Raw genomic sequence first — 23,433 nt, 5'->3', positions numbered from 1 at the left:
CCACACAAAGGCTGCCTTGTTGATCTTTGAGGGGCCTTATTTTCTCCCTAGTTACCCTTTTGTCCTTAATGTATTTGTAAAAACCCTTTGGATTTTCCTTAATTCTATTTGCCAAAGCTATCTCATGTCCCCTTTTTGCCCTTCTGATTTTCCTCTTAATTATACTCTATTGCCTTTATACTCTTCTAAGGATTCACTCAATTATCCTGTCTATACCTTTCATATGCTTCCTTCTTTTTCTTAACTGAACCCTCAATTTCTTTAGTCATTCCATATTCCCTATACCTACCAGCCTTCCCTTTCACCCTAACAGGAATATACTTTCTCTGGACTCTCGTTATCTCATATCTGAAGGCTTCCCATTTTCCAACCGTCCCTTTACTTGGAAACATCTGCCCCCAATCAGCTTTTGAAAGTTCTTGCCTGATACTGTCAAAGTTGGCCTTTCTCCAATTTAGAACTTCAACTTTTAGATCTGGTCTATCCTTTCCATTACTATTTTAAATCTAATAGAATTATAGTCGCTGGCCCCAAAGTGCTCCCCCACTGACACCTCAGTCACCTGCCCTGCCTTATTTCCCAAGAGTAGGTCAAGTTTTGCACCTTCTCTAGTAGGCACATCCACATACTGAATCAGAAAATTTTCTTATACTCACTTAACAAAATCCTCTCCATCTAAACCCTTAACATTATGGCAGTTCCAGTCTATGTTTGGAAAGTTAAAATCCCCTACCATAACCACCCTATTATTCTTACAGATAGCTGAGCTCTCCTTACAAGTTTGTTTCTCAATTTCCTTCTGATTATTAGGGGTCTATAAATACAATCCCAATAAGGTGATCATCCCTTTCTTATATTGGGATTGTAAAAGATCTAAAAGTTGAAGTTCTAAATTGGAGAAAAGCCAATTTTAACGGTATTAGGCAAGAACTTTCAAAAGCTTATTGGGGGCAGATGTTCACAGGTAAAGGGATGGCTGGAAAATGGGAAGCCTTCAGAAATGAGGTAACGATTGCACCTAAATTTGAAGAGAACTTATATACTGGCAGGGAGATTTGCTAGAGCTGCTCGGGAGGATTTAAACTAGTAAGATGGCGGTGTGGGACCCAGGAAATAGATCAATCTGAGACTGGTACAGTTGAGAAGAGAAGCGAGTCAAACAGTCAGGGCAGGCAGGGACAAGGTAGGACTAATAAATTGAACTGCATTTATTTGAATGCAAGGGGCATAACAGGGAAGGTAGATAAATTCAGGGCATGGTTAGGAACATGGGACTGGGATATCATAGCAATTACAGAAACATGGCTCAGGGATGGGCAGGACTGGCAGCTTAATGTTCCAGGATACAAATGCTACAGGAAGGATAGAAACGGAGGCAAGAGAGGAGGGGGAGTGACGTTTTTGATAAGGGATAGCATTACAGTTGTGCTGAGGGAGGATATTTCTGGAAATACATCCAGGGAAATTATTTTGGTGGAACTGAGGGTCTAGGGATTGATTTATTATCAGAAAGAGCCATGTGCCCAATACTCACCCCTGTGGTTAAACCCCAGTGTGTAACTCCCACAGTATATAAATCCCAATTCACCATTCCTGTTAGCGTTTTGTTCCTTTACCAATCTCATATGCATGTTGCCATTGCCTCTTTAATGCCATGGCTGCCTTGTTATTACCTGTCTGTTTGAACATGTTACAGCACATTCTGTGGCAGCTGGGACTTTAACCTGGACCTTCTGGCCCAGTGGTAGGGATATTACCATAGTGTCACAAGGCCCCTGTCAACAACTCTATTATGTGGCACTTCAATGAACGGATTTTTGGAAGTCCATATCCAAAGTATTACCCACATTGTCCTCGTCAGTCGTCTATTATTTTATTGACAAGTTTGTTGATGTTATTTGCCTTTAACAAATGGATAAAATCAGTAGCCACTCAGGAAATAAATTAGCAGAGGTATTGAAGTGATCCCTCCAGATTTTATGTTGAGATGGATTTCCTCTTTTCCTTGCCTGGTCCTCCCTCTGCTGCATAATGTTGAGATTATTTCGGACAGGTTACTGATGGCGTCTGGGATGCTGTAATTAGCTCTAAAGACTCACTTTTATGCATATAAGGTTCAATCCAAGTCCACTTGTCAAACAGAGCATGACTTATACAACTGAAGGTAAGGCCTTGGGTAGTGTTGTAGAACAGAGAGGCCTAGGGGTTCAGGTACATATTCATCGAAGTTTGCGTCACAGATAGACAGGATGGTTAAGAAAGCATTTAGCACACTTGCCTTCATTACTCAGACCATTGAGTATAAATGTTGGGATGACATGTTGAGGTTGTACACGACATTAATGAGGCTTCTTCTGGAGAACTATGTCCAGTTCTGGTCACCCTGTTATAGGAAGGTCATTATTAAGCTAGAGAGGGTTCAGAAGAGATTTACCATGATGTTGCTAGGAATTTGAGTTAGAAGGAGGGGCTGGATAGGTGTGGACTTTTTTTCACTGGATTGTAGGTACTTCAGGTGTGTCCTTATAGAAATTTATAAATTCATGAGGGCAATAGATAAAGTGAATGGCAAGTGCCTTTTTGCCGCAGTGGGGGATTTCAAGACTAGGGAGCATATTTTTCAAGTGAGAGACAAAAGATTTAAAACAGGCATGACAAACGATTTTTTTACACAAATAGTTGCTCGTATGTGGAATAAATTTCCAGGGAAAGTGGTGGATGTGGGTATATTTACAATGTTTAAAAAACATTTAGATAAGTACATCAATAAGAAATGTTCGGAGGAATACAGGGAAAGCTCAAGCAGATGGAATTAGTTTAGTTTGGGACTCTGGTCGATATGGGCTGGTTGGACTGAAGGATCTGTATCCATGTTATATGACTCTATGATACAATAGACCCAATAGACTCCCTCTGTTATATCATTCTATGATTCCAAAATCGTCCATGAGCTTTTTTGACCAATGTCCATATCTCTGGTATCTGTAGACTTCCCTCAGAATGGGTCCCCATCACATTTTTCCAATTTTCTCTCAGATCGCTATAGATACTGACTGGCAAAATGGCACCAGAAGTCAGTAATTATCACCCAGGTCATAGAGATCTACCACACAGATAAAGGCCCTTGGTCCATTGTGGCTGCACAGCAACTGAACTATTCCAACCCCATTTCCCGGCACTTAGCCTTGAATACCTTGGCCGTGCAAATGCACATCTAAATACTTCTAAAGTTATGAACGTTGTTGCCATAACCACCCTTACAGGCAGTGAATTCCAGATTCCCACCAACTTCTGGGTGAAAAAGCTTTTACTCACATTTCTTTTAGACCTTCTGCCCCTTACCTTAAATCTATACCTCTGGTCAGTGATCACTCCATCAAGGGGAAAAGTCTCTTCCTGTCTAACCTATCTAGGCCCCTCATAGTTTTATACATTTCATTCATGACCCCAGTCTGTCAAATCTCTCCAGTACAGGCAACATCCTGGTAAATCTCTGCTGCACCCTCTTCAGTGCAATCACATCCCTCTCGTAATGTGGATTCTAGAACTGCACACAATTCAGCTATGGCCTAACCAATATTTTATACAATTCCAGAATAACCTCCCTGCTCTTAAACTCTCAGTTATAAACACAAGTATACTACATACCTTAAACACCTCATCCACCTGTATACCATGTACCTTACAGGCTTTATCCACTCGTTTATCATGTATCTTAAACACTTTATACACCTGTATATCATGAACTTTAAACACTTTATCCATCTGTATACCATGTACCTTAAGCACTTTATCCACCTGCCCTGATACCTTAAGAGTCCAGTGGACACCATCATCCCTCTGATTCTTATGGCTTCCCAGGTTCTGACTGTTTGTGGACCCAGGGTTCTGACAAACTTCATCAAAGTGGACAGCAAGGAGTCTCAAAGTATGCCAACTGCAGCAACTGACAAGATTCCGTGGTTTTGAGTGATAAGCGATCATCTTCGTGGGTGATAAGTGACCACTTCTCAGTGGGGTAATTAGTCACAGCTCACATTGGCAATCAGCAGTGAAGACACCAACGACATGAGAGAGGGAGATAACATGCAAAGCTTCAAAGTTTACAGAGTATTCAACGGAAAAGATGTAATCAATCACCCTACAAAAAGGGAACCAAGTAAGCACAGACAGTGACAAATCCAGAGAACAGCCATCCCAGAATGACCATCTCTAATGTTGGGATCCAGTGATTAGTGACCCCTTGGCCAGTTCACCATTCACAGGTAGTATTTAAGCTTGGTCATGAGTCTTATGCTTTACTTTGCTTGATTTGTATTACTAGCTGAAGTTCTGTTTGTTAATCAGTTGTAGCCTGAATAAAGGATCATCGAGTTAACTTTTAGTTTTAGTTTGATTTATTGTTGTCACATGTACTGAAACACATGTACTGTTATTTTGCGTCAGATCTAACTGGCTGATTTATCTGAGTGATCTCGATTAGTGTTGAGAGTCATCATTTTGTCTTGCCCAAGTGCACCGTCTCACATTTATCTGGATTAAATTCTGTTTGCACTGATCAGTCTATCTGACCAGCCTGCCTGTATTCTCCGGAAGTCTAAGGCTATCCTCTTCAGTATTTACCACCCCACCAATTACTGATCAACCTCTTATATTCAATTCTAAGTCATTTATAAAAAACACAAACTGTAAGCAACCCAACACTGACCCCTGTAGGATCCAAAAAGACACTGACCACCAGTCGGAAAAACACCCCTTGACCATTACTATCTGCTTTCTGCCACCCAGCCAACTGTGGATCCAATTTGCTAAGTTTCCTTGAATCCCATAGGCTCTTGCCTTTGCTATCAGCTTCCCCAAACAGGACTTTATCAAAAGTTGCCATTCATGTGAGAGTCAGGATAATGAGGGATGACAGGTCAATCTGATCCTGCTCAAATCTGAGCTAGTGATTATGAACACAGACTCATTCTCTACCACTTAGCAAGATTCCAGTACCAGTACCTGTGTAAGCATTTTGTTCTGGTTACCCTGGAGATACCTGAGACAATTTTCAGTCAGTTGTTTGCCAGGCAGAGACCAATTAGTTTTCCACAGAGTGAAAATCACTATGGCTTAAAATTAAGTCTCACAGTGACCCACATAACCATCAGCAGAGTAATTTCCATTAATGTATCTGCATAATCCAGGTGAAAGTGTATGCTACGAAACCACATGAAAACCTTTAATGATAGATTCCATCAACTGGAGCTTGAGTGAGGCAGCAGCAATGGTGTAGTGATATTGTCACTGGATCAGCCATGCAAAAACCCAGGTAATGTTCTTGGGACACGGATTTAAATCCTACCATCACAGTCTAATAATGACTGTGTGGTAAAGACCAATCTGGTTCATTAATGACTCCCTCCACCACTGATGTTCATTAGCAGCAATATATATTATCTACAAGATGTACTGCAGAAATTCACCAAAGATTCTCAGGCAGCACCTTCTAAACCCATGACACGTCTATCTAGAAGGACAAGGGTAGCAGATACAGGAAATACCACCACCTTCAAGTTCCCCTCCAAGCCACTTACCATCCTGACTTGGAAATATGTCACCATACCTTCACTGTTGCCCGGTCAAAATCTTGGAATTCCCTCCCTAAAGGCATTGTGGGTCAACCCCACAGCAGGTAGACTGCAGCAGTTCACCTTATCAAGGGCAACTAGGGTCAGGCAATAACTGCTGGTCCAACCAGTGATGCCCACGTCCCACAGGTGAACAAAACACAAGCTAGGCAGCAAAATTGAGCACCACGGTGATTAATGGGAAGTGGGTTAAATGTATTGTACTTTGCTGCAAAAGCCAAGCATGGAGTTAAGCTTGTTGTTTAGGGTGATGCTGCAATGCAATACTGATTGGGGTCTACACAACTCTCACATACAATTCACTCTTTCAGATAAAGTAGCTGATCAAGGCTCTTGAAAGTGCCTGTAAGAGTTTCACCGTATGGATATTGCAGTGTACTGGGGATTTGTGTCCCTGAACTAGTGAAATGGAATTCAATAAAAAAGGTATTTTGTGGTAGCTAACAGAAATACCCACAGAACTTCAAGCACTAGAAGACTCAGTTGCATCACAACAAGTGTGTAGACATCTCCATCACGTGGTTACATGTGGGAACTGCAGCTTCTCACCAACAAAGTGCTCAGTTTTGATAATTATGTTTGAGCTTTTAATGACCCAGCCAATAACAAATTGTAGAAAAGCCCCTTGATAATTTCATCATTGGACTAAATGTAGATGTGAATTTCTTTAGGAAAGATTTGCCCTGAGTAGTTCATTCAAAACAAAAACATGATTAAAATTTACAAGTTGTGTCCATTATATGACTTCAGTGAATGATCAAGAGGTAATAAAATTTTATGTCTTTCTTTCATATCCTTACGGCCTCTTCTATTTCTTTTCTATTTTTATGTATTTCTATTTTATCATTATGTTTCTTTTACAGGAAAGTGAAGCTATTAAGGGAATGAAGGTAATTCCCACAAAGCTTGCTCAAAACTCCTATTAAAACTATACAATTCCAAATAAACAGGCTGCTCTCAAAAACATTAAGAATGGATCTGCCAGAATATGATAAGAAAACAAAGATACTCATAAGATTGATTGGGCTGAGAGCTATGTGTTCGATATTGGCTCAAACCTCCAAGATCTCCTGTCTGACCAGTCACTGCAGGACAACCTTTTATAAAACCATGAGGGGCGTGGATAGAGTGAATAGCCAAGGACTTTTTCCCAAGGTAGGGGAGTCCAAAACTAGAGGACATAGGTTTAAGGTGAGACGGGACAGATTTAAAAGGAACCTAAGAGACAAATGTTTCACACAGAGTGTGGTGCATGTATGGAATGAGCTGCCAGAAGAAGTGTTGGGGGTGGGGGAGGGCGGGGGGGGGGGGGAGTGGGTTGGAGGGGGGGGGGGGGAGTGGGTTGGGGGGGGTATAATTATGTGAAAGTCAGTACTGCAGATGCTGGCGATCAGAGTCGAGAATGTGGTGCTGGAAATGCACGGCAGGTCAGGCAGCATCTGAGGAGCAGGAGAATCGATGTTTTGGGCAATTATGTCATTTAAAAAGCATCTGGATGGATATATGAATGGGAAGGGTTGGAAAAATAAGGGTTAAATGCTAGTAAATGGGGCTTTATTTATTTAGGGTAACTGGTCATCGTGAACAAGATGGACCAAAGGGTCAGTTTCCGTGCAGTACAAAATGACAATGATTCTATAACAGCACTCCCAACATCTGTCATAAGTAATATTCTTGACATTGAATCACTGCATAGCAATTTGAAATGTACTTCATCGGTTACAAAGTGCTTTGGAACATCTTAAGGTTGTGAAAGGACCTATATAAATGCAAGTTATTTCTTTCAGTCTTGGACACACAGTTGAACAGTCCTGACCCTCAAAAGTGTGTGGTGCCCAATTGTATGTATACTCACCTCCAAGCGTGGCATAACAAAAGCATACAGTGGTTTCACTATTAGATACATTATTTTCTCAGAAATTGCAACACCTCTTTCCTGACGTTACAGTGTCCTGTGGGACGGCAAAAGGCTGGAGGGGCTGAATGGCCTAATCTGACCCAATTTTCCAAACCATTGTTTGTTTGATTTCTGTTAAAGCACTTTTTAAACGTTTTTGTTAAATATTAAAGCATTGGCTTGCCTCGATCCAATTGCAGCAGACCTCATTTTCTTTCTTGGATTTGTGAACTTCTTTTGGAATCGCATGCTGTCCTTCAGCCTTGAATGTGGTGTGGGTGGGGTAAACAGAGGAGTATAGGAAAGAGGTGACAGGAGGTCTAGAGAAGAGCAGAGTATCTGACCTCTGTGTGGTTTTTGTAACCATGGTATTGATACAGCAGGTGCAGTTCCTGGCCAGAAAAATTTGACTTTCCAGGTGATATTGAGGAATGACAGAAGTAATTGGGCCTTTACTGGTTAGAGATTAATGTCTTGAACATGCTCAATGTTTGAGTTTCCACAGTCCTATGGATTTCCAAAGATTCAACACCCTCTGAATGAAGCAATTTCTCATTATCTCTGATTTAATTACCCACTCCTTAATCTGAGATTTTATCCCCTAATCTTAGATTCACCAGACAGGAAACACATCATTTTCACATCCACCCTGTCGTATATCATAAGAATTTTATAAGTTTCAATGAGGTCACCCCTTATTCTTCAAAACTCTAGGGAATAAAGACTCCGTCTCCTCAATTTTTTCTCATAAAACAATTTCACCTTCCCATAGATTGATCTGGTGAACCACTGCCATACTCCCTATATTCCTTCTTGGGTAAGGGGAACAAAACTGCACACAATACACCAGGTATACACCAAACTTTCAGGGGCTTTGACAGACCTGCTGTTACTGCGGCACATTTTCCCCAAATTCACATTGAATCTAATTTCTCTAGGGCTCACAAATGTCACACTTAGTCAAATGCAGCCTTGATGTCACTCTTAGCTCCTCTGGAGAGTAGAAACAAAACCAAATGGACCATCTGGCATTGAATTAGTACCAAAAGACGACAACAGGAACAGCTCTGACAAATCTGCAAATTTCACTCTACTAACATCTGGGGGTTAGTGCCAAAACTGGGAGGGCTGTCTCACTGACTAGTCGAGGAACAGCCTGACATAATCATACTCACCGAATCATACCTCAAGTCAATGTCCCAGACACCAACATCTTCATCCTCGGATATGTCGTGGCCCACTGACAGGCCAAGACAATGGGGGCAAAGGCACAGTTGAGACGGAGTTTCACTGGGACTCATGATGTCTGTCGGAATTGAGGTTGATAAAGCATGCCACTAGGAAAGGCACAGCATGGGTCAAGCAGCATCCATGAGCAAGGGAGTCGATGTTTTGGGCAGGACCCTTCATCAGGACTGAGTAGAGGGAAGAGGGCTGAGAAATAACTGTAGGGATGGGGTGAGGGGAAAGATGAGTGGGATGGTGAAAAATGGGCAAAGGTAGGAGGTGATGGTGAAAGGTTGGTGGGGAGGGTGGAGCAGATAGGTGGGAAGGAAGACAGACAGGTAGGACAGGTCAGGAGGGCGGATCCAAGTCGGTGGGTTGGATCTGGGATGGGGTGGGGTGGGGAGATTTGGAAACTGGTGAATTCCATGTTGAGGTTGTGTGGTTGTAGGCTCCGAGGCAGAAGATGAGGTATTCCTCCTCCTGTTTGTGGGTGGCCTTGTGTAGGTGATCGAGGAGGTCCAGAGTGGACATGTCATGTGGAGAGTGGGAGGGGGAGTTGAAATAGATGACCACAAAGATGGGGTTGGTTAGACAATAGACAATAGACAATAGATGCAGGAGTAGGCCATTCAGCCCTTCGAGCCTGCACCGCCATTCAATATGATCATGGCTGATCATTCCCAATCAGTATCCTGTTCCAGCCTTATCTCCATAACCCTTGACTCCACTATCTTTAAGAGTTACTGCATATGGACCAGAGATGTTCCCTGAACTGTTCCATGGGTTTGCACTCGTTCTGTCTGATGTAGAGGAGACCACATCGAGAGCAATGGATGCAATAAATGAGGTTTGAGGATATGCAAATAAATCTCTGCTGGATTTGAAATGATCCTTTGGGGCCATGGATGGAGGTGAGGGGCGAGGTGTAGGCGCAGGTTTTGTACCTCTTATGGCAGCAGGGGAAGGTGCCAGGTGTGGAGATGGGGTTGGTAGGAAGTGTGGACGGAATGAGGGATTGCGGAGGGGAGACTCCCTACAGAATGCAGGTAAGGGTAGGGAGGGAAATATATTTTTGATGTTGGGATCTGACTGAAGATGATGAAAGTGGCAGAGGATGATACACTGGAAATTGGTGGGGTGGAATGTGAGGACCGGGCCACTCTGTTTTTGTTGGGATGGGGTTCGAGGGCGAAGGTGTGGGAAATGGAAATTGAGGACACTGTTGAGCACAAGGGAGGGAAAATTACGGTCCTGGAACTAGGAGGCAATCTAGGATGTCCTGGAGTGGAATCGCTCGTCCTGGCAGCAGGTACAGCAGAGGCAGAAGAATTGGGAGTAGGGGATCACGTTTTTACAGAAGGGGGTTTGGGAGGAGTTGTAGTCAAGGTAGTTATGGGAGTCAGTGGGTTTGAAATAGATGTTGGTGGGGAGCCAGTCACCAGAATCAGGTCAAACATGAGCAAGAAAACCTCTTGCTGATTACCGCAGTACTCTCTTGGCTGATGAATCAATACTCCTCTACGCTAGAAGCAGAATGTACTCTGGGTGGGGGATTTCAATGTCAACCATCAAGAGTGGCTTGGCAGCAGCACTACTTATCGAATTAAAGGGCATAGCTGCTAGACTGGGTCTGCAACAGCTGGTCAGGGGACTAAGTGACTCGCACTTTGTTGAAGAAATGAGAAAATATTTAAAATAAAAAACAGCCAACCAGCCTTCATCCCGTAAACCCATTTAACCCATGAATTGCCCACCCTAATCCATGTTACTTCATTCTCAATAGCCACCCACCCAAAGTTTTCAGACACTCTACGTCAACTAATGCCCACCCCAAGGCCATTTAATGCTCTATGCCAATTTTGAGCCAATTAAAGCTAAACCATGGACTTCACTCTTTCTGCTTGCATCTACCATGCCAACACATCCAGTAGCCACTATGGGTAGACTTCAGGACTGATATTGAGATTAAATAAAGTACTAAAGTGTCTTGATAAGTTCGCAATTTAAAAAAAATCTCATTGATGGAAATAAACTCACTATATTTAACTTGTAGTTCCCTACAAAAGAAAGAAGTCAAATTCATAGTCCCACTTCAAAATTTCTAACCACTTGGAGCTGTAAATCAAACTAACAGGCACCCCACTGTGATAATGAAAGGTTATGAAATCAGACATCCAGCATATATCCTGGAATGAGAACCCTCAAGCTTATGTCTATTTAATTCTGTTCAATTATGGAGTTAAGACTACGAACATTTATTTTCAAACGTTCGGAAGGAAGATCAAAATTCCTTATCAGATTAACAGTTTTCTTGACAGCTATTTCTCTTGACATTTTCCTTACGATTCCCAGGAGTCTGACAGTAACAATGAGTTTATGCACTGTTTATGCTAATTTATATTTGTCTTAAACAATCTCAAATGGCATCATAGCTCTCCAAAGGAGGATTGGACCTCCCGCAAAGGTGTTTCAAGGCCATATCTAAAAGCATACCTTGTTTTTCCAATGAATGCAAACTGCTTTGGGCCTTTTCCTACCAGTTCAAATTGTACAAACCATATTTTGGTCATCCTACTAGCACAAAGAAGAGGCTCCGAACATGAGCCTTCGTCGCCATTTTCACTTCGATGGCGAGCAAAGAAAATCAGGCCAGTTGTTGCAAACACATATACCATTTCATGCTGATGTACTTGAAGCTATGAAACTAATAGTCAAAGTCCATATTTAACAAATAGCCTTTCTTCACAGCCGAGAATGACAAATAATTATTGTGGCAGGGTATAATCACTGCCCAACAACCTGCCTCCCTTTTATCAGTACCTTCAGATAAAAGGAGGTGAGGGAAGTTGGAGACCAGATCCAAAAATGAGAAGGGTCTTGTGGACTGTTATTCTCCAGCATGGAGTGGAGGCTTTATTTATTTCAGACAAAGTTAGAGAGATTTTGGGTAGAGAAGGAGGTGAAGGGTTATGGTGGAGATGAATTCAGGATAGATGCACATAAAATGTTTCGCCTCCTATTTAGAGAGTTTAGAACCAGGGACATCATTTTAAGATAAGGGACTATTTAGGATTGAAATGGGAGAAATATTTATACTCAGAGGGAGATGAATCTTTGGATGTTTGTGGGTTGTTGGATATTGTAAAGTACTTGAAAAGTCCAAGTTAGAGATTGAAACATTTCTGATGACCAGTGGTATGCAGGGTCTTGTGGTTTAGGAGGTTTAAAGGTGTTGAAGTGTTCAGTCTCTAAACTCTAAGACCTGGGCCTCTGCACTGCCCTCTGTAACTGGATCCTTGACTTCCTGACCCACAGAGCACAATCAGTGAAGACGGAATAAAAGAAAAAGAGAGTACTTGGTGGTGTGGTGCAAAGAAAATAATTTCTCCCTCGACATCAGCAAAATGAAAGAGCTGGTCATTGACTTCAGAAAGAAAAATGGAGGACATGACCCTATCTCCATCAATGGAGCGGAGGTGGAGAAGATCGAGATGGTCAAGTTTCTAGGAGCAACAATCACCAATAATCTGTCCTGGACCACCCACGTTGATGCAATGGTCAAGAAGGCACAACAATCTCTTCCTCAGGAGGCTAAGGATTTTGACACCCATTAGGTCTGTCACCAACTTTCATAGGTGCACCATAGAAAGCATTCTATCTGGTTGCATCGTGGCTTGATACAGAGACACTACAGAGATATAAGAAACTACAGAGAGTTATGAACATAGCCCAGGCCTTCACACAAACCGGCCTTCCATCTATTGACTCCATCTACACTTCTCGTTGCCTCGGAAAGGCAGCCAACATCATCAAAGACCCCTCTCCACCCTGGGTATAATCTCTTCCAATCTCTTCCATTGGCAGAATATACAAAAGCTTAAACAGACGTACCAACAGGTTCAAGATCAGCTTCTTCACTGCTGCTATTTGACTTCTGAATGGACCTCTTTTTTAAATCTAATTTTCATCTTGCTTTTAGTGCACCTTCTTTGCAGCTGTAACTTGGTATTCCATGCTCTGTTCTATCACCCTATTATCTTTGTATGGTATGATCTGCCTGTAATGCATGCAAAACAAAATTTTTCACTATACCTGGTACATGTGACAATAATAAATTAAATCAAAAAATCAGCCATGATCATGTTGCATGGTGGGCTAGATTCGTTGGACTGAATAACCTACTCCTGTTCCCATGTTCCTGACAATGACCACAGCCTCAAACAATAACTTGGCTGTTAAAAACTCTGGGGTGTATTGAGATACCAATGCAACGTCTTCTTCAGTTGATGTTCAAGCAGCAGTATATCTGGCCGGGACAGTAGGGATAAAAGGTTAGATTGGTCCAACAGAATGGATATAAGGAACTCTGCTGTCCACCAGAGTTCTCCCCTATTGCTCACTTACCAGACTGCTGCCCCGAACCTCAGCACTGAGTGAACAGTAACATCCTCCAGTTAAATACTAAGAGTACTGAAGTCAATAGTTTTGGAGGGCTGATGAAGGGCTTTTACCCAAAACGTTGATTTTCCTGCTCCTCGGATGCTGCCTGACCTGTTGTGCTTTTCCAGCCCCACTCAATCTAGTCTCAATAGTTTTGAACCCCTGTCCAAGCTACATTCAATAGCTCCTGACTCCATTCCTCTCCCTGGCAACAGTCTGAGAGTAAACTGTTCACAATTTTTTGCTGCAATCAACCCCTAGATAAGCCTTCAACCTCTTACTCATGTCATCACCAAGTCCACTACTTTCCATGGCCTGTCTTTGTTGCTGCCTGGGCTCATCAGTTACCAGAGTCTTCATTCATGCCTTTGACGTCTTTGGACTTAGATTAGATTCCCTATAGTGTGGAAACAGCCCTTTGGCCCAACTAGTCCACACCGACCCTCCGAAGAGTAACCCACCCAGACTCATTCCCTCTAACTAATGCACCTAACTCTACGGGCAACTTAGCATGACCAATTCACCTGACGTACACATCTTTGGACTGTGGGAAGAAACCAGAGCACCCAGAGGAAACCCACACAGACATCGGGAGAGTGTGCAAACTCCACACAGACAGTGGCCTGAGGCTGGAATTGAACCTGGGTCCCTGGCGCTATGAGGCAGCAGTACTAACCACTGAGCCACCATGTTGACTATTGCAGTCCTCCCCTGTTAGTCCCTCTGCCTGTAAACCTGTGGTCATCCAATGCATTGCTGCCCATATCTTAACTCGCACAAAATCCTGTTTCTCTGTAATGTGCTCTCTAAGCCACAATTTTACAGGTAACATCTTGATTTTAAAATTCTCACCTTTGTTTTCAAATTCCCTCAATGACCTTGTTGCTCCCTAGCTCCTCCAGCCCCACAGCCCTCTGGGATAGCTGCACTACTTTAATTCTGGTCTTGTGTAAGTTGGATATTAAGTACACTACCACTGGAGGCCGTGCCTTCGTTTGTCTAGGATCAAGCTCTAGATTAATTCTTTACACATTTCTGCCTGTCTACCTCAATTTCTTCCTCAAACATGCTCCTTAGAGCTTACAGCTTTAACCAAGCTTTTGGTCAGCTGGCCTCATATCTCTTTATGTGGTGTGATGTGTTTTATAAGCCTTCTGTAAATGGCCTTGGAACATCTTACTAAATTAAAGGTGCTGCATAAATGCAATATGTTGTTGTTGGAGACAGTTAGTTTACCAAGATGATTACCAGGAAGGGTCATGGTGAAAAACAAACAATTTTGTCAATTTCCTCTTACACAAACTAGAAATGACGAAGATGGGAAAGAGTGTAGAGAGATTAGCAGATGCAGTTTCAGCAAAGAACCAGAAGGGCAGGCTACTGGAGGGACAGGGAGATAACAGTTTCTTTTTGATTTATTTTACTTACATGGTATTCAGGCTCTGTGACTCAGAGCAATGATGATGTTAACTGTGATTGGCACAGTTTTGATGAGAAATAGCAAAATAAAAGCTTGACTGAATGGAGCTAGATCCTCAAGAGCAAGTTGAAATCTTCAGGAATCTTTTTAATTCTTTCACGAGATGTGGGTGTCACTGACAAGTCTGCCTTTCTCAATTGCCCTTGAACTGAATGGCGACATCATTTCAAAGGGCATTTAAGCATCAAGCACAATGCTGCGGATCTGGTGTCGCATGATCATCAGACCAGACTGGATGAGAATGGCAGGTTTCATAGGAAATGTAAGAACTTAGAAACAGGAGCAGGCCATTCAGCCCCTGAAGGCTGTTCTGCCATTCAAAGAGATTGTGGCTGATCTGTGGCCGAAATACAATACCTGCCTTTGGTCCATATTCCATAATGCTATTGCTCAGACTTAAAACTAACAACTGATCCAGAATCCACAACCAATTGTGGAAGGGAGTTCCAAACATCTAACACTCTTTGTGTGTAAAAGTGCTTCCTAACATCTGTCAGTTCAGATCCTAATTCTCAAACTATGCCTCTAGTTTTAGAATCTATAGTTTTTCTTTATCTACCCTGTCTTTTCCTGTTAATATCTTGCAGACTTTGATCAGATCACCCTTTAACCTTCTAAATTCTAGAGAAAACAGACCTAATTAAGAGTCATAGAGTCACAGAGTCATACAACACGGAAACAGACCCTTTGGTCTAACTTGTCTATGCTGACCAATCTGACCTAGTCCCATTTGTCAGCACTTGGCCCATATCCCTCTAAGCCCTTCCTATTCATATACCTAACCAGGTACCTTTTAAATATTGTAATTGTACTAGCCTCCGCTACTTCCTCTGACAGCTCGATCCATACACACACCATCTGCTGCGTGAAAAAGTTACCAATTTGAATAATCTCTCCTCATAATTTCCAGCATCTGCAGTTCTTTAAGTTTTTAAATAGGAATAGACCATTTGGCCACTCAAGCCTGCTCCATCATTCAATAAGATCATGGTTGTTCTGTTTGTGTCTCAAATTCCACATTCCAATCGACTCCTGTTAACCTCTGATTTCTCTGCCGATCATGAATCTCTTCACCTGTCTTTAAAAGATTCAGTCACCCCGCCTCTGCCATCTCTAAGACAGAGTCACACAACCCTCCAAAGGTTCTCCTCAACATTTTCCTAAAAAAGAAGCACTTTGTTTTAAAACACTGCCTCTACTTCCAGATTCATGAATCCCTACAGCATGGAAGGAGGCCATTCAGCACCCAACACTCCGAAGAGCCTCTCCCCCAGAGGGTCCAATTCACCAATCCTGCACATCCTTGGACTGGGCAAAGAAACTCATGCAGTCATGGGGAGAACATAAAAACTCCACACAGACAGTCATCCAAGACTGGAATTGAACCTGGGTGCCGAGAGCTGTGATAACCACTAAGCCAACCATAAGATGCTATGAAAGCCATTCAGAATCTTATAGTCTCCAATCAAGTCACCCCTCAGTCTGACAAAGTTGCTGACAAAGATCATTCACTTGAAAGCATCACTGAAAAGAAACTGTATTTTGTAGCCAACCTGTACCATCAACAGTTCTGAAACATGAAATTGCCTGTCACACCCATGCAGCCAAATTCTCTCAAACCCATGTACACATATATATTAATACTGACACATTCATGCAAACATACTACAGAAGAGAAAGAGTGGGAGACTGTGTGTATGTGTGTATGGGGAGGGGAGGGGAGGGGAGGGGAGTACAGGGAGAGCTACATTGAGGGGGAGGTGGAGGTCATGTACAATAGGGTCAGTAACCCCGATTGGCTGGCTGGAGTGCCACAGGATATAAAGTCTCTGGATAATGAGTGTTCTTGATTGCCCTGCTGTTCTTTGTATGAGAGGCAGCTGCAGGCACAGCTCCACATTTGAATGTATATAGGGGATTGGAGGGCAGCAGCTCCATGGGCCATCTGTCTCAGCGGCCGTCAGCAACAAAGGCTCCAGGATGGTGCTAGTACATGTCGGATATCTTGTTCTTCCAGTTTTTGGATCTGTGAACAACAGAGGTACTACCTTCAGGGGAAAGAAATGATCAAAAATAACCCTTATTCCGCTTTTTTATGTGACAACTGATATTGTTTCCACTTTTGCTAATTATATCGACTACGTTGTGAGTAATATGTAGCCTTGTTAATTCTGCAAGACAGATTAGATTTTCTTTGTGTTTGAATTTGTAGAGAAATACTGATTTATACATTTCAGTACATTCTTGGTATTTGTTAATGTCAGCATGCAACCTTGTGTAATACATTAAGATCAGTCTTGTAGGAACTGTGCTTTATGAACCTGCCTCTTCCTTTTCCTCTCAGAAATATCGTAGTAGTGCAACTCATTTATTTTTCATTAACGTAATAGAGTTAATCGCACACTTTTCTGTTAACTCTGATTCATATATATAGACATTTATATAAACACACACATATATGTATGTATGCATGTACTGCATATATGTGCCGCTGTGTGAAGTGTGGTATTGTAGGTTTTTGGCTGCCTTTGTGCTCTGCTCTCTATACTGAGAAGTACCTGCTTTCTCCCCATTGTCAAGCACATATTACAGCACACGTTCCGGCTGTGCTCATGGATCAATATGGATCTGATATTATCTTCTTTGTTACCCTTTTCCTTTGTTTTTCACTTTTGGCACTTAAGGAAGAAGAATAAATAATTGTTATGATTCCTGTACCGATTGAGACCACTTTATCTGACAATGATTTGTAATTCCACGTCTGACAGGGACCTCTTTAACCTATGATGAAACCATCTTCTCTCTCAATGGCTGAGAGCTTGTGACAATATAATCGCTTTTGACTTTTATTTCCTCCACTTCTCATTTTCTGAAGGAGCTGATGGAAGCTGAGGTTCAATTCCAAAGTCCTCCCCACTGCTGGTGCCCACTAATTGTAAATCTTGTTATTGAGTACTCTCAGGCTACTGAAATATTCAAAGCCCAGCCTGTCCTTGTTGTCTGCTGAGATTGTAAGTATCATTACTGACAGAGATTACTTGATAGTCATGGTGGGTTGTAACCCAGGGTTGACTTTTCCTCACTTCTGGCCAGGAGCACTGAGTCCAATTGCTTTAACTCTGGCCCTAAGGGACATGATGCTGAGATTGAACGAGAGAACTTTTTTAACTGCACAGCTGACACCACATGGGGGATTTACTTTGTGAACAGCCAGGAGGAGCTGCCTTCATTTCACTCTCAGTCTCATCTTTCCATTTCCCTTTGTTCAATGGGATTCCTGTCTTCTGTGATCACTCACACGGGGATGTTCTTTTCACTTTGTTTTGTTTTGGAGGTTTTTGCAATGTTATTCTAGGCAGGTCTTTCATTATCTGAAATGAGGCCCTGTTTGGGGCTGATGGTGGAGATTCTTAATGAGTGAGTGAAATTAAAACACAAATAATGTCCCAATGGCCGCTTGCAGTGTCATTCCCAACACAGGGAATCTCTGAACAGCAGCCAAGTGAGGTGTTGTGAATATGCTCAGAGACTGCCACAGAGCTAACCAGAACCTTTTATTGAATTATGAACAATAATGAGGGGAGATCCCTGCATTACTATCTTACAGTAAGACCTTCTATGCATTACCCACTTTGCAACCCTGGTGTGTGCCTATTGATAGCTGCTTTCATTTTGCTACTTATAGTGAATACATTCCAATCCAGGTAACCATGCTGGTAAACCTCTTTTGCACCCTCTTCAAAGCCTCCACATACTTCACATAAATTGGTGACCAGAACTGCACACAATACTCCAGATATGGCCTAACTAAGATTTTATTCAGTTGTAACATGAATTGCTAACTTATATACTCAATGCTCTGACCAATGAAGGCAAGCATGCCAAATGCTTTCTTTACCACCTTGTCCATTTTCAGGGAGCTATGGACTTGGACCTCAAGGTCCCTTTGTATATCAATGCTCCTAAGGGTCCAGCCATTTACTGTATACTTTCCTCTTAAATTTGAACTTCATGAAAATGCATCACCTCACACTTCTCCAGATCAAACTCCATCTGCCATTCCTCTACCTGACTTTCCAAGCTTTCTATATCCTTTGATAACCTTACTCACTATTTGCAACTCCACCAATTTTCATGTCATTTGCAAACTTACAAATCAGACCACCTACATTTTCATCCATTTATATATATTACAAACAGCAAAGGTCCCAGCATTAATCCTTGCAGATCTCCATTGTCTCAGATCCTCCAGTCAAAGAAACACTCCTCCGCAACTAACCTCTGTCTTCTATGACCAAGAAGACTTTTGTATCCAACTAGCTACCTCACCATGGATTCCATGTGACTTGAGCTTCTGGGCTAGCCTATCATGAGGGACCTAGTCGAATATTGTGGTAAAATCTATGTAGATAGTATCCACTGCCCTCGGCTTATCAATTATCTTTGTCACTTCCTCAAAAGTCTCAGTTAAATTTGTGAGATAAGACCTTCCCACATAAAGCCATGCTGATTGTCCCTAACAGGTCTATTCCTTTCCAAATGTAAGTAAATTCTGTTCCTAACAACCTTCTCCAATTATTTCCTTAACACTGATATAAGTCTGATGTGCTGGATTATTCCTGTTGCCCTTCTTGAATAAAGGAACGTTCTTTCAGGTCTTCACCTGTGGCCAAAGAGGATACAAATATTTTTGGCAAAGCCCAGCAATTCCCACCCTTGCCTCCCTGAGTATTGTGGAATAGATCCCATCAGGCCCTGGGCATGTATCTGCCTTAATGTTTTTCAAGTCAAACAACATCACCTCCTTCTTAATATCGACAGGCCCTAGAATCTCAACATACCCCTCCCTAATCTTACCATAATCCTTACCATTCACTCTAGTGAATACCAATGTGAAGTATTCATTAAGGACTTCATCCACTTCCTCTGCCTCCACAATAAATTCTCTCTTTTGTCTTTGAGTGGACCTACCCTTTTCCTACTTTCTGTGACTATCATTGACTCTTGTCTTCCCGATGGATAGGCAGTCTATATTTGACTGAGGACCGGTCTCTTAAGTAACCCCATCAATGTTCTTCCCCAAAGTGAGTTGTAGGGAGACTGCCCCCCGTTTCCATTTGGTTGCTGCCAAACTTCTCTCGGGCTCTTTGCCTGTTTGTTTCTGGTACCTTCCGAGTTCTTATTGGAGAAGCCTTACCCTTCGAATTATGCAATGCCTTTCCAATTCCCACTGCAGCATGGTCCCCTAAACAGGATGTCACAATTGATAACTTCAGTGTGTTGGTAGTGAGACATTCTTTGGTGCCTCTTCTGGAAGAGTAGGTATTGATGGCTACAGTGCCCCCTTCTACCAGTGTCAGTTGGTGTATTGAAATCTCTGCAATTGGGCAGCTGTACCAATTCCACAGATTGTTGGTTGCAAAATCTCATTCCCCTCTAATGAGGAGCTTGGTCTATTTTTGCAGCGCCCACTGCCTAGAGAGCTGCAATGATTCTGACTGCAGGAGGTCTGAAAGCACCCTCACAGCACCCCTTACCTCTTCACACAATGTTATCCAGTCTTGGATTAGCTCTTCCTCAAGGATCCATAGTCATAATTGTTTGACGGGGTTGATATAAGCCATTCACAAATGAGTCTTTGCTTTCATCTGGTTCACACAGAAAGTCTTCATAACTTCGTCACACATTGCTGAATCCTCGGACACTCTTTGCCCTATCAATATATCATTATCTGGGTGTAATAAAGAGCACACAATTCCAGAGTGTACAAGAACAGAGGAACCTGGTCAGTATATGTCATTGAAGGTGACAGATAGGTTGAAAGTGCATTTAATAAAGTATGCAATATCCTAGGGTGGAGTATTATTGAGGTCTGAACGACGTGGGCTATGCCAGAATTGCAGGGAAATTGCATGAGAAGTCTATGGAACCTATCTTGATGTTAAGAACAGCTTGCTGCATTGTTTAACTAAGTTCTGGGTGACAAGGCAAGATTCCGAGGCAGCGTGGAGTTGCCTGTTAAGTTGAGGTCATTGGTAGTTAGTGATCTTATTAACTGCAGATCCAGTGCCATTAATGTGCAGCTTTCTGTTGCAGTTTCATGTTGGGAATGATCAGTCTGGAAACCAGAGCAGGAACCTGGCAACTTCAGCTCAGTGTTTGCTCCAAAGACCCTTCATGGTGGACACCAGACATCAGCCTCTCAGGGCATGCTCCATGGGCACCAGCCACATGCTCCCCATGCCCACAGACATTGGCACCTGCCATGTTCCAGCCTCTAAGAACCCTCATGGCACATTTCTGACCCATGTACATTTGCTACTCATGAATGTTGAAAATTGGCTAGACCTTGCAGAGAGAAATCCTCAATGAAATTTGGCAAAACTGACAGGCAAAATATCTTAAGATTCAACCCCTCATCTTTATTAATAGGACCATAGAATAAAGAGGTTCTGTTGAAACTTGTCTAAAATACCAGTATGACCTGAACTGGAATATTATATCTATGTCTCGGTGACATGCCTTACAAAGAATTTTATACGTGGAAAGTGAATGTCACTGGCTCGCTCACATTTATTACCCATCCCTTAAGCTGAATAACTTTACTAAAGGTCATTAGTAAACTAGAAGGGTTTCTACAATAATCAAACTTTTTAGTGAATTCAAATTTTTACTACCTGCTATGAGAGGGTGGGTTTGAGCCATTTTCTCAATAGCATTAGCCTGGGGCTTTGCAGCACTAACCTAATGACATTACCACTACACCAGTATCTCACCGTGGAGGCATTGACGAGGCTGCAGAATCGAATCAGGAGAATGGATGAGGACTTTCAAAGCAAGACAAATTGGAAAAGTTAGGACTGCTTCCTTTAGTGAGTTCCACAGTGAATCCCTTGAGCCAGTTTATTCCATTCTCTCATGCCATACCAATCCCTTCTGCTAATCCTGTCCCACTTGCCATTCTACAACTCCCATATATTCAACTCTCCCTGCCTTTTTCATCCCCATCCCCACTAAACCCTTGATCTAGCTCTTGCCTTTGCTGGTTTCCTACCCCACCCCACCCATTCTACCATAGCATATTATCAAATGACTCTTTGTAATTCTTCCTATTAAAGTTATATAGGTGAAAGCAATGTAGTGATTTTAAAGTTATCATCCTTAGTTTCAAATCCCTCCTTGCCCCTTTGTATTCCTATAATCTCCCCAACCCCACAATCCTCTGAATAATCTGTGCTCTTCGATTGCTCTCTGTAAATTTCAAATTTTAATTGCTCTGCCATTGGCATCAGCAGCCTAAGGTGCTAAACTCTTTCTTCTTGTACTTGACTCCTGGTCATTGGTTTAGCTCAGGTGGCTAGATGGTTAGTTTGTGAAGCAGTGAGATGCTAACTTCATGCTTGAGTTCAATCATGTATTGGCCGATGATACCATGAAGGGCTCTCCTTCTCAACCTCTCCCCTTGCCTGGGGTGTGGTGGCCCTCAGGTTAAATCACCACCAGTTGTCTATCTCTAATGATGAGACCCTATAGTCTGGTTTGCCTATGGTGACTTGCCTTAACTCCTACTCTTTCAGCCACTCCTCGAAACTAATGTCTTTGACCAAATTTTGTCGGCAGCTGATCTAATTTTTTTTTGGTGGCCCAGTGTCATCCTTCATTTTATAGATAAACATAGGCACCAGATAAACACAAATTATTGTTTTGATTGGAGGAAGGAGCACTGAGGTTTCTATGCTTATTTGCTGTCTTTCAATCCTCAGGTGATTTTTGTCCCCAGTTCTGTACTCTACATTCCCATCTCCAGTCATAGAGTTGTTTGAATACAGTCTTCTGTTCTCTTACTCATGGAAACAGAAACATAATAAATCGCTGAAAGATTGCTTTAACAATAGAGGTTTTCAGGTGGTCACATGGGAAATTGGAATCTGCCATGAGAATTCCAATCCAGACTAGGATAGTCACTAAACCTCCACTTATGATCTTCAATTTCTTCCAGATATTCCCAATCCCCAAACTTGGTGGGAACAATAATTTTAACTATTTATGCCATCTCTCTAATCTCCCACAGATCTTCCAGGCGAATGAGTCAGTCCTGAATTGTAACGCCATAATAATGGTGCTTCTTAATTCTACAGGTGGCCCTTTCCCAAGGTCACAGCAGTCGCACGTCACGTCCTGCAGACACCTTCACCTCCCTCCACAATCTGAGTTCCCTTCGTCTCACTCTGTCCAATCTCAGGCAGGTCTGAGCAATCAACTGACTCCATCACACCAGCACACCACGACTGCAGTGCCGGTACACCAGCCTTTGACACCTTTACCAAGCCCACAGTTCCAGGACGTTACGAGCTTCTTACCTCAGTCATTACACCAGCAATATCTCTTACACCAGCAGCTCCTGGAGGCTCAGCACCGAAGGCTGTTGCCATTCCCCAGGTATGTGAAAGCCATTGATAAGCAATGATATTGAAGTATTAACACTGTAGTAGGTTCATGTGCAGGATGTTAGCCCTCCCCCAAACAACATGACCCTGTGAATGTGGTCCAGTAATAAGGTCTACAAAACAGTTCAATTCAGAACTGAACTTACTATGATAGAGATGTACAGGTTATGTGATTTATGAGGGGGATGGACAGGGTGAATAGAGAGCAGCTGTTCTCCTTGGTCAAAACATCAATAACAAAGGGTTTAGTGGGGATTTAAGGAAAAACGTTTCATCCAGATGGTGTTGGGATCTGGAATGCATGGCCTA

The 23,433-nt window shown here is 42.4% G+C and overlaps 1 protein-coding gene across 1 annotated transcript in view; it reads left to right on the top strand.

The window, feature by feature from the left end:
• Positions 1-16,555: 16,555 nt before the first annotated feature.
• Positions 16,556-23,433, top strand: part of ark2ca (arkadia (RNF111) C-terminal like ring finger ubiquitin ligase 2Ca) — a 34,819-nt gene continuing 27,941 nt past the window's right edge. The window contains exons 1-2 of the mRNA XM_072575071.1: positions 16,556-16,718; positions 22,816-23,116. Coding sequence (XP_072431172.1) covers positions 16,658-16,718; positions 22,816-23,116 — 362 coding nt within the window. The 5' untranslated portion in view covers positions 16,556-16,657. The remainder of the gene's footprint in view (positions 16,719-22,815; positions 23,117-23,433) is intronic.

This window comes from Chiloscyllium punctatum, chromosome 1 (genome assembly GCF_047496795.1).
Source record: "Chiloscyllium punctatum isolate Juve2018m chromosome 1, sChiPun1.3, whole genome shotgun sequence".
NCBI lineage: Eukaryota > Metazoa > Chordata > Chondrichthyes > Orectolobiformes > Hemiscylliidae > Chiloscyllium > Chiloscyllium punctatum.
Note: the sequence above shows the minus strand (reverse complement) of the source record. Positions and strands in the feature narration are given on the sequence as shown.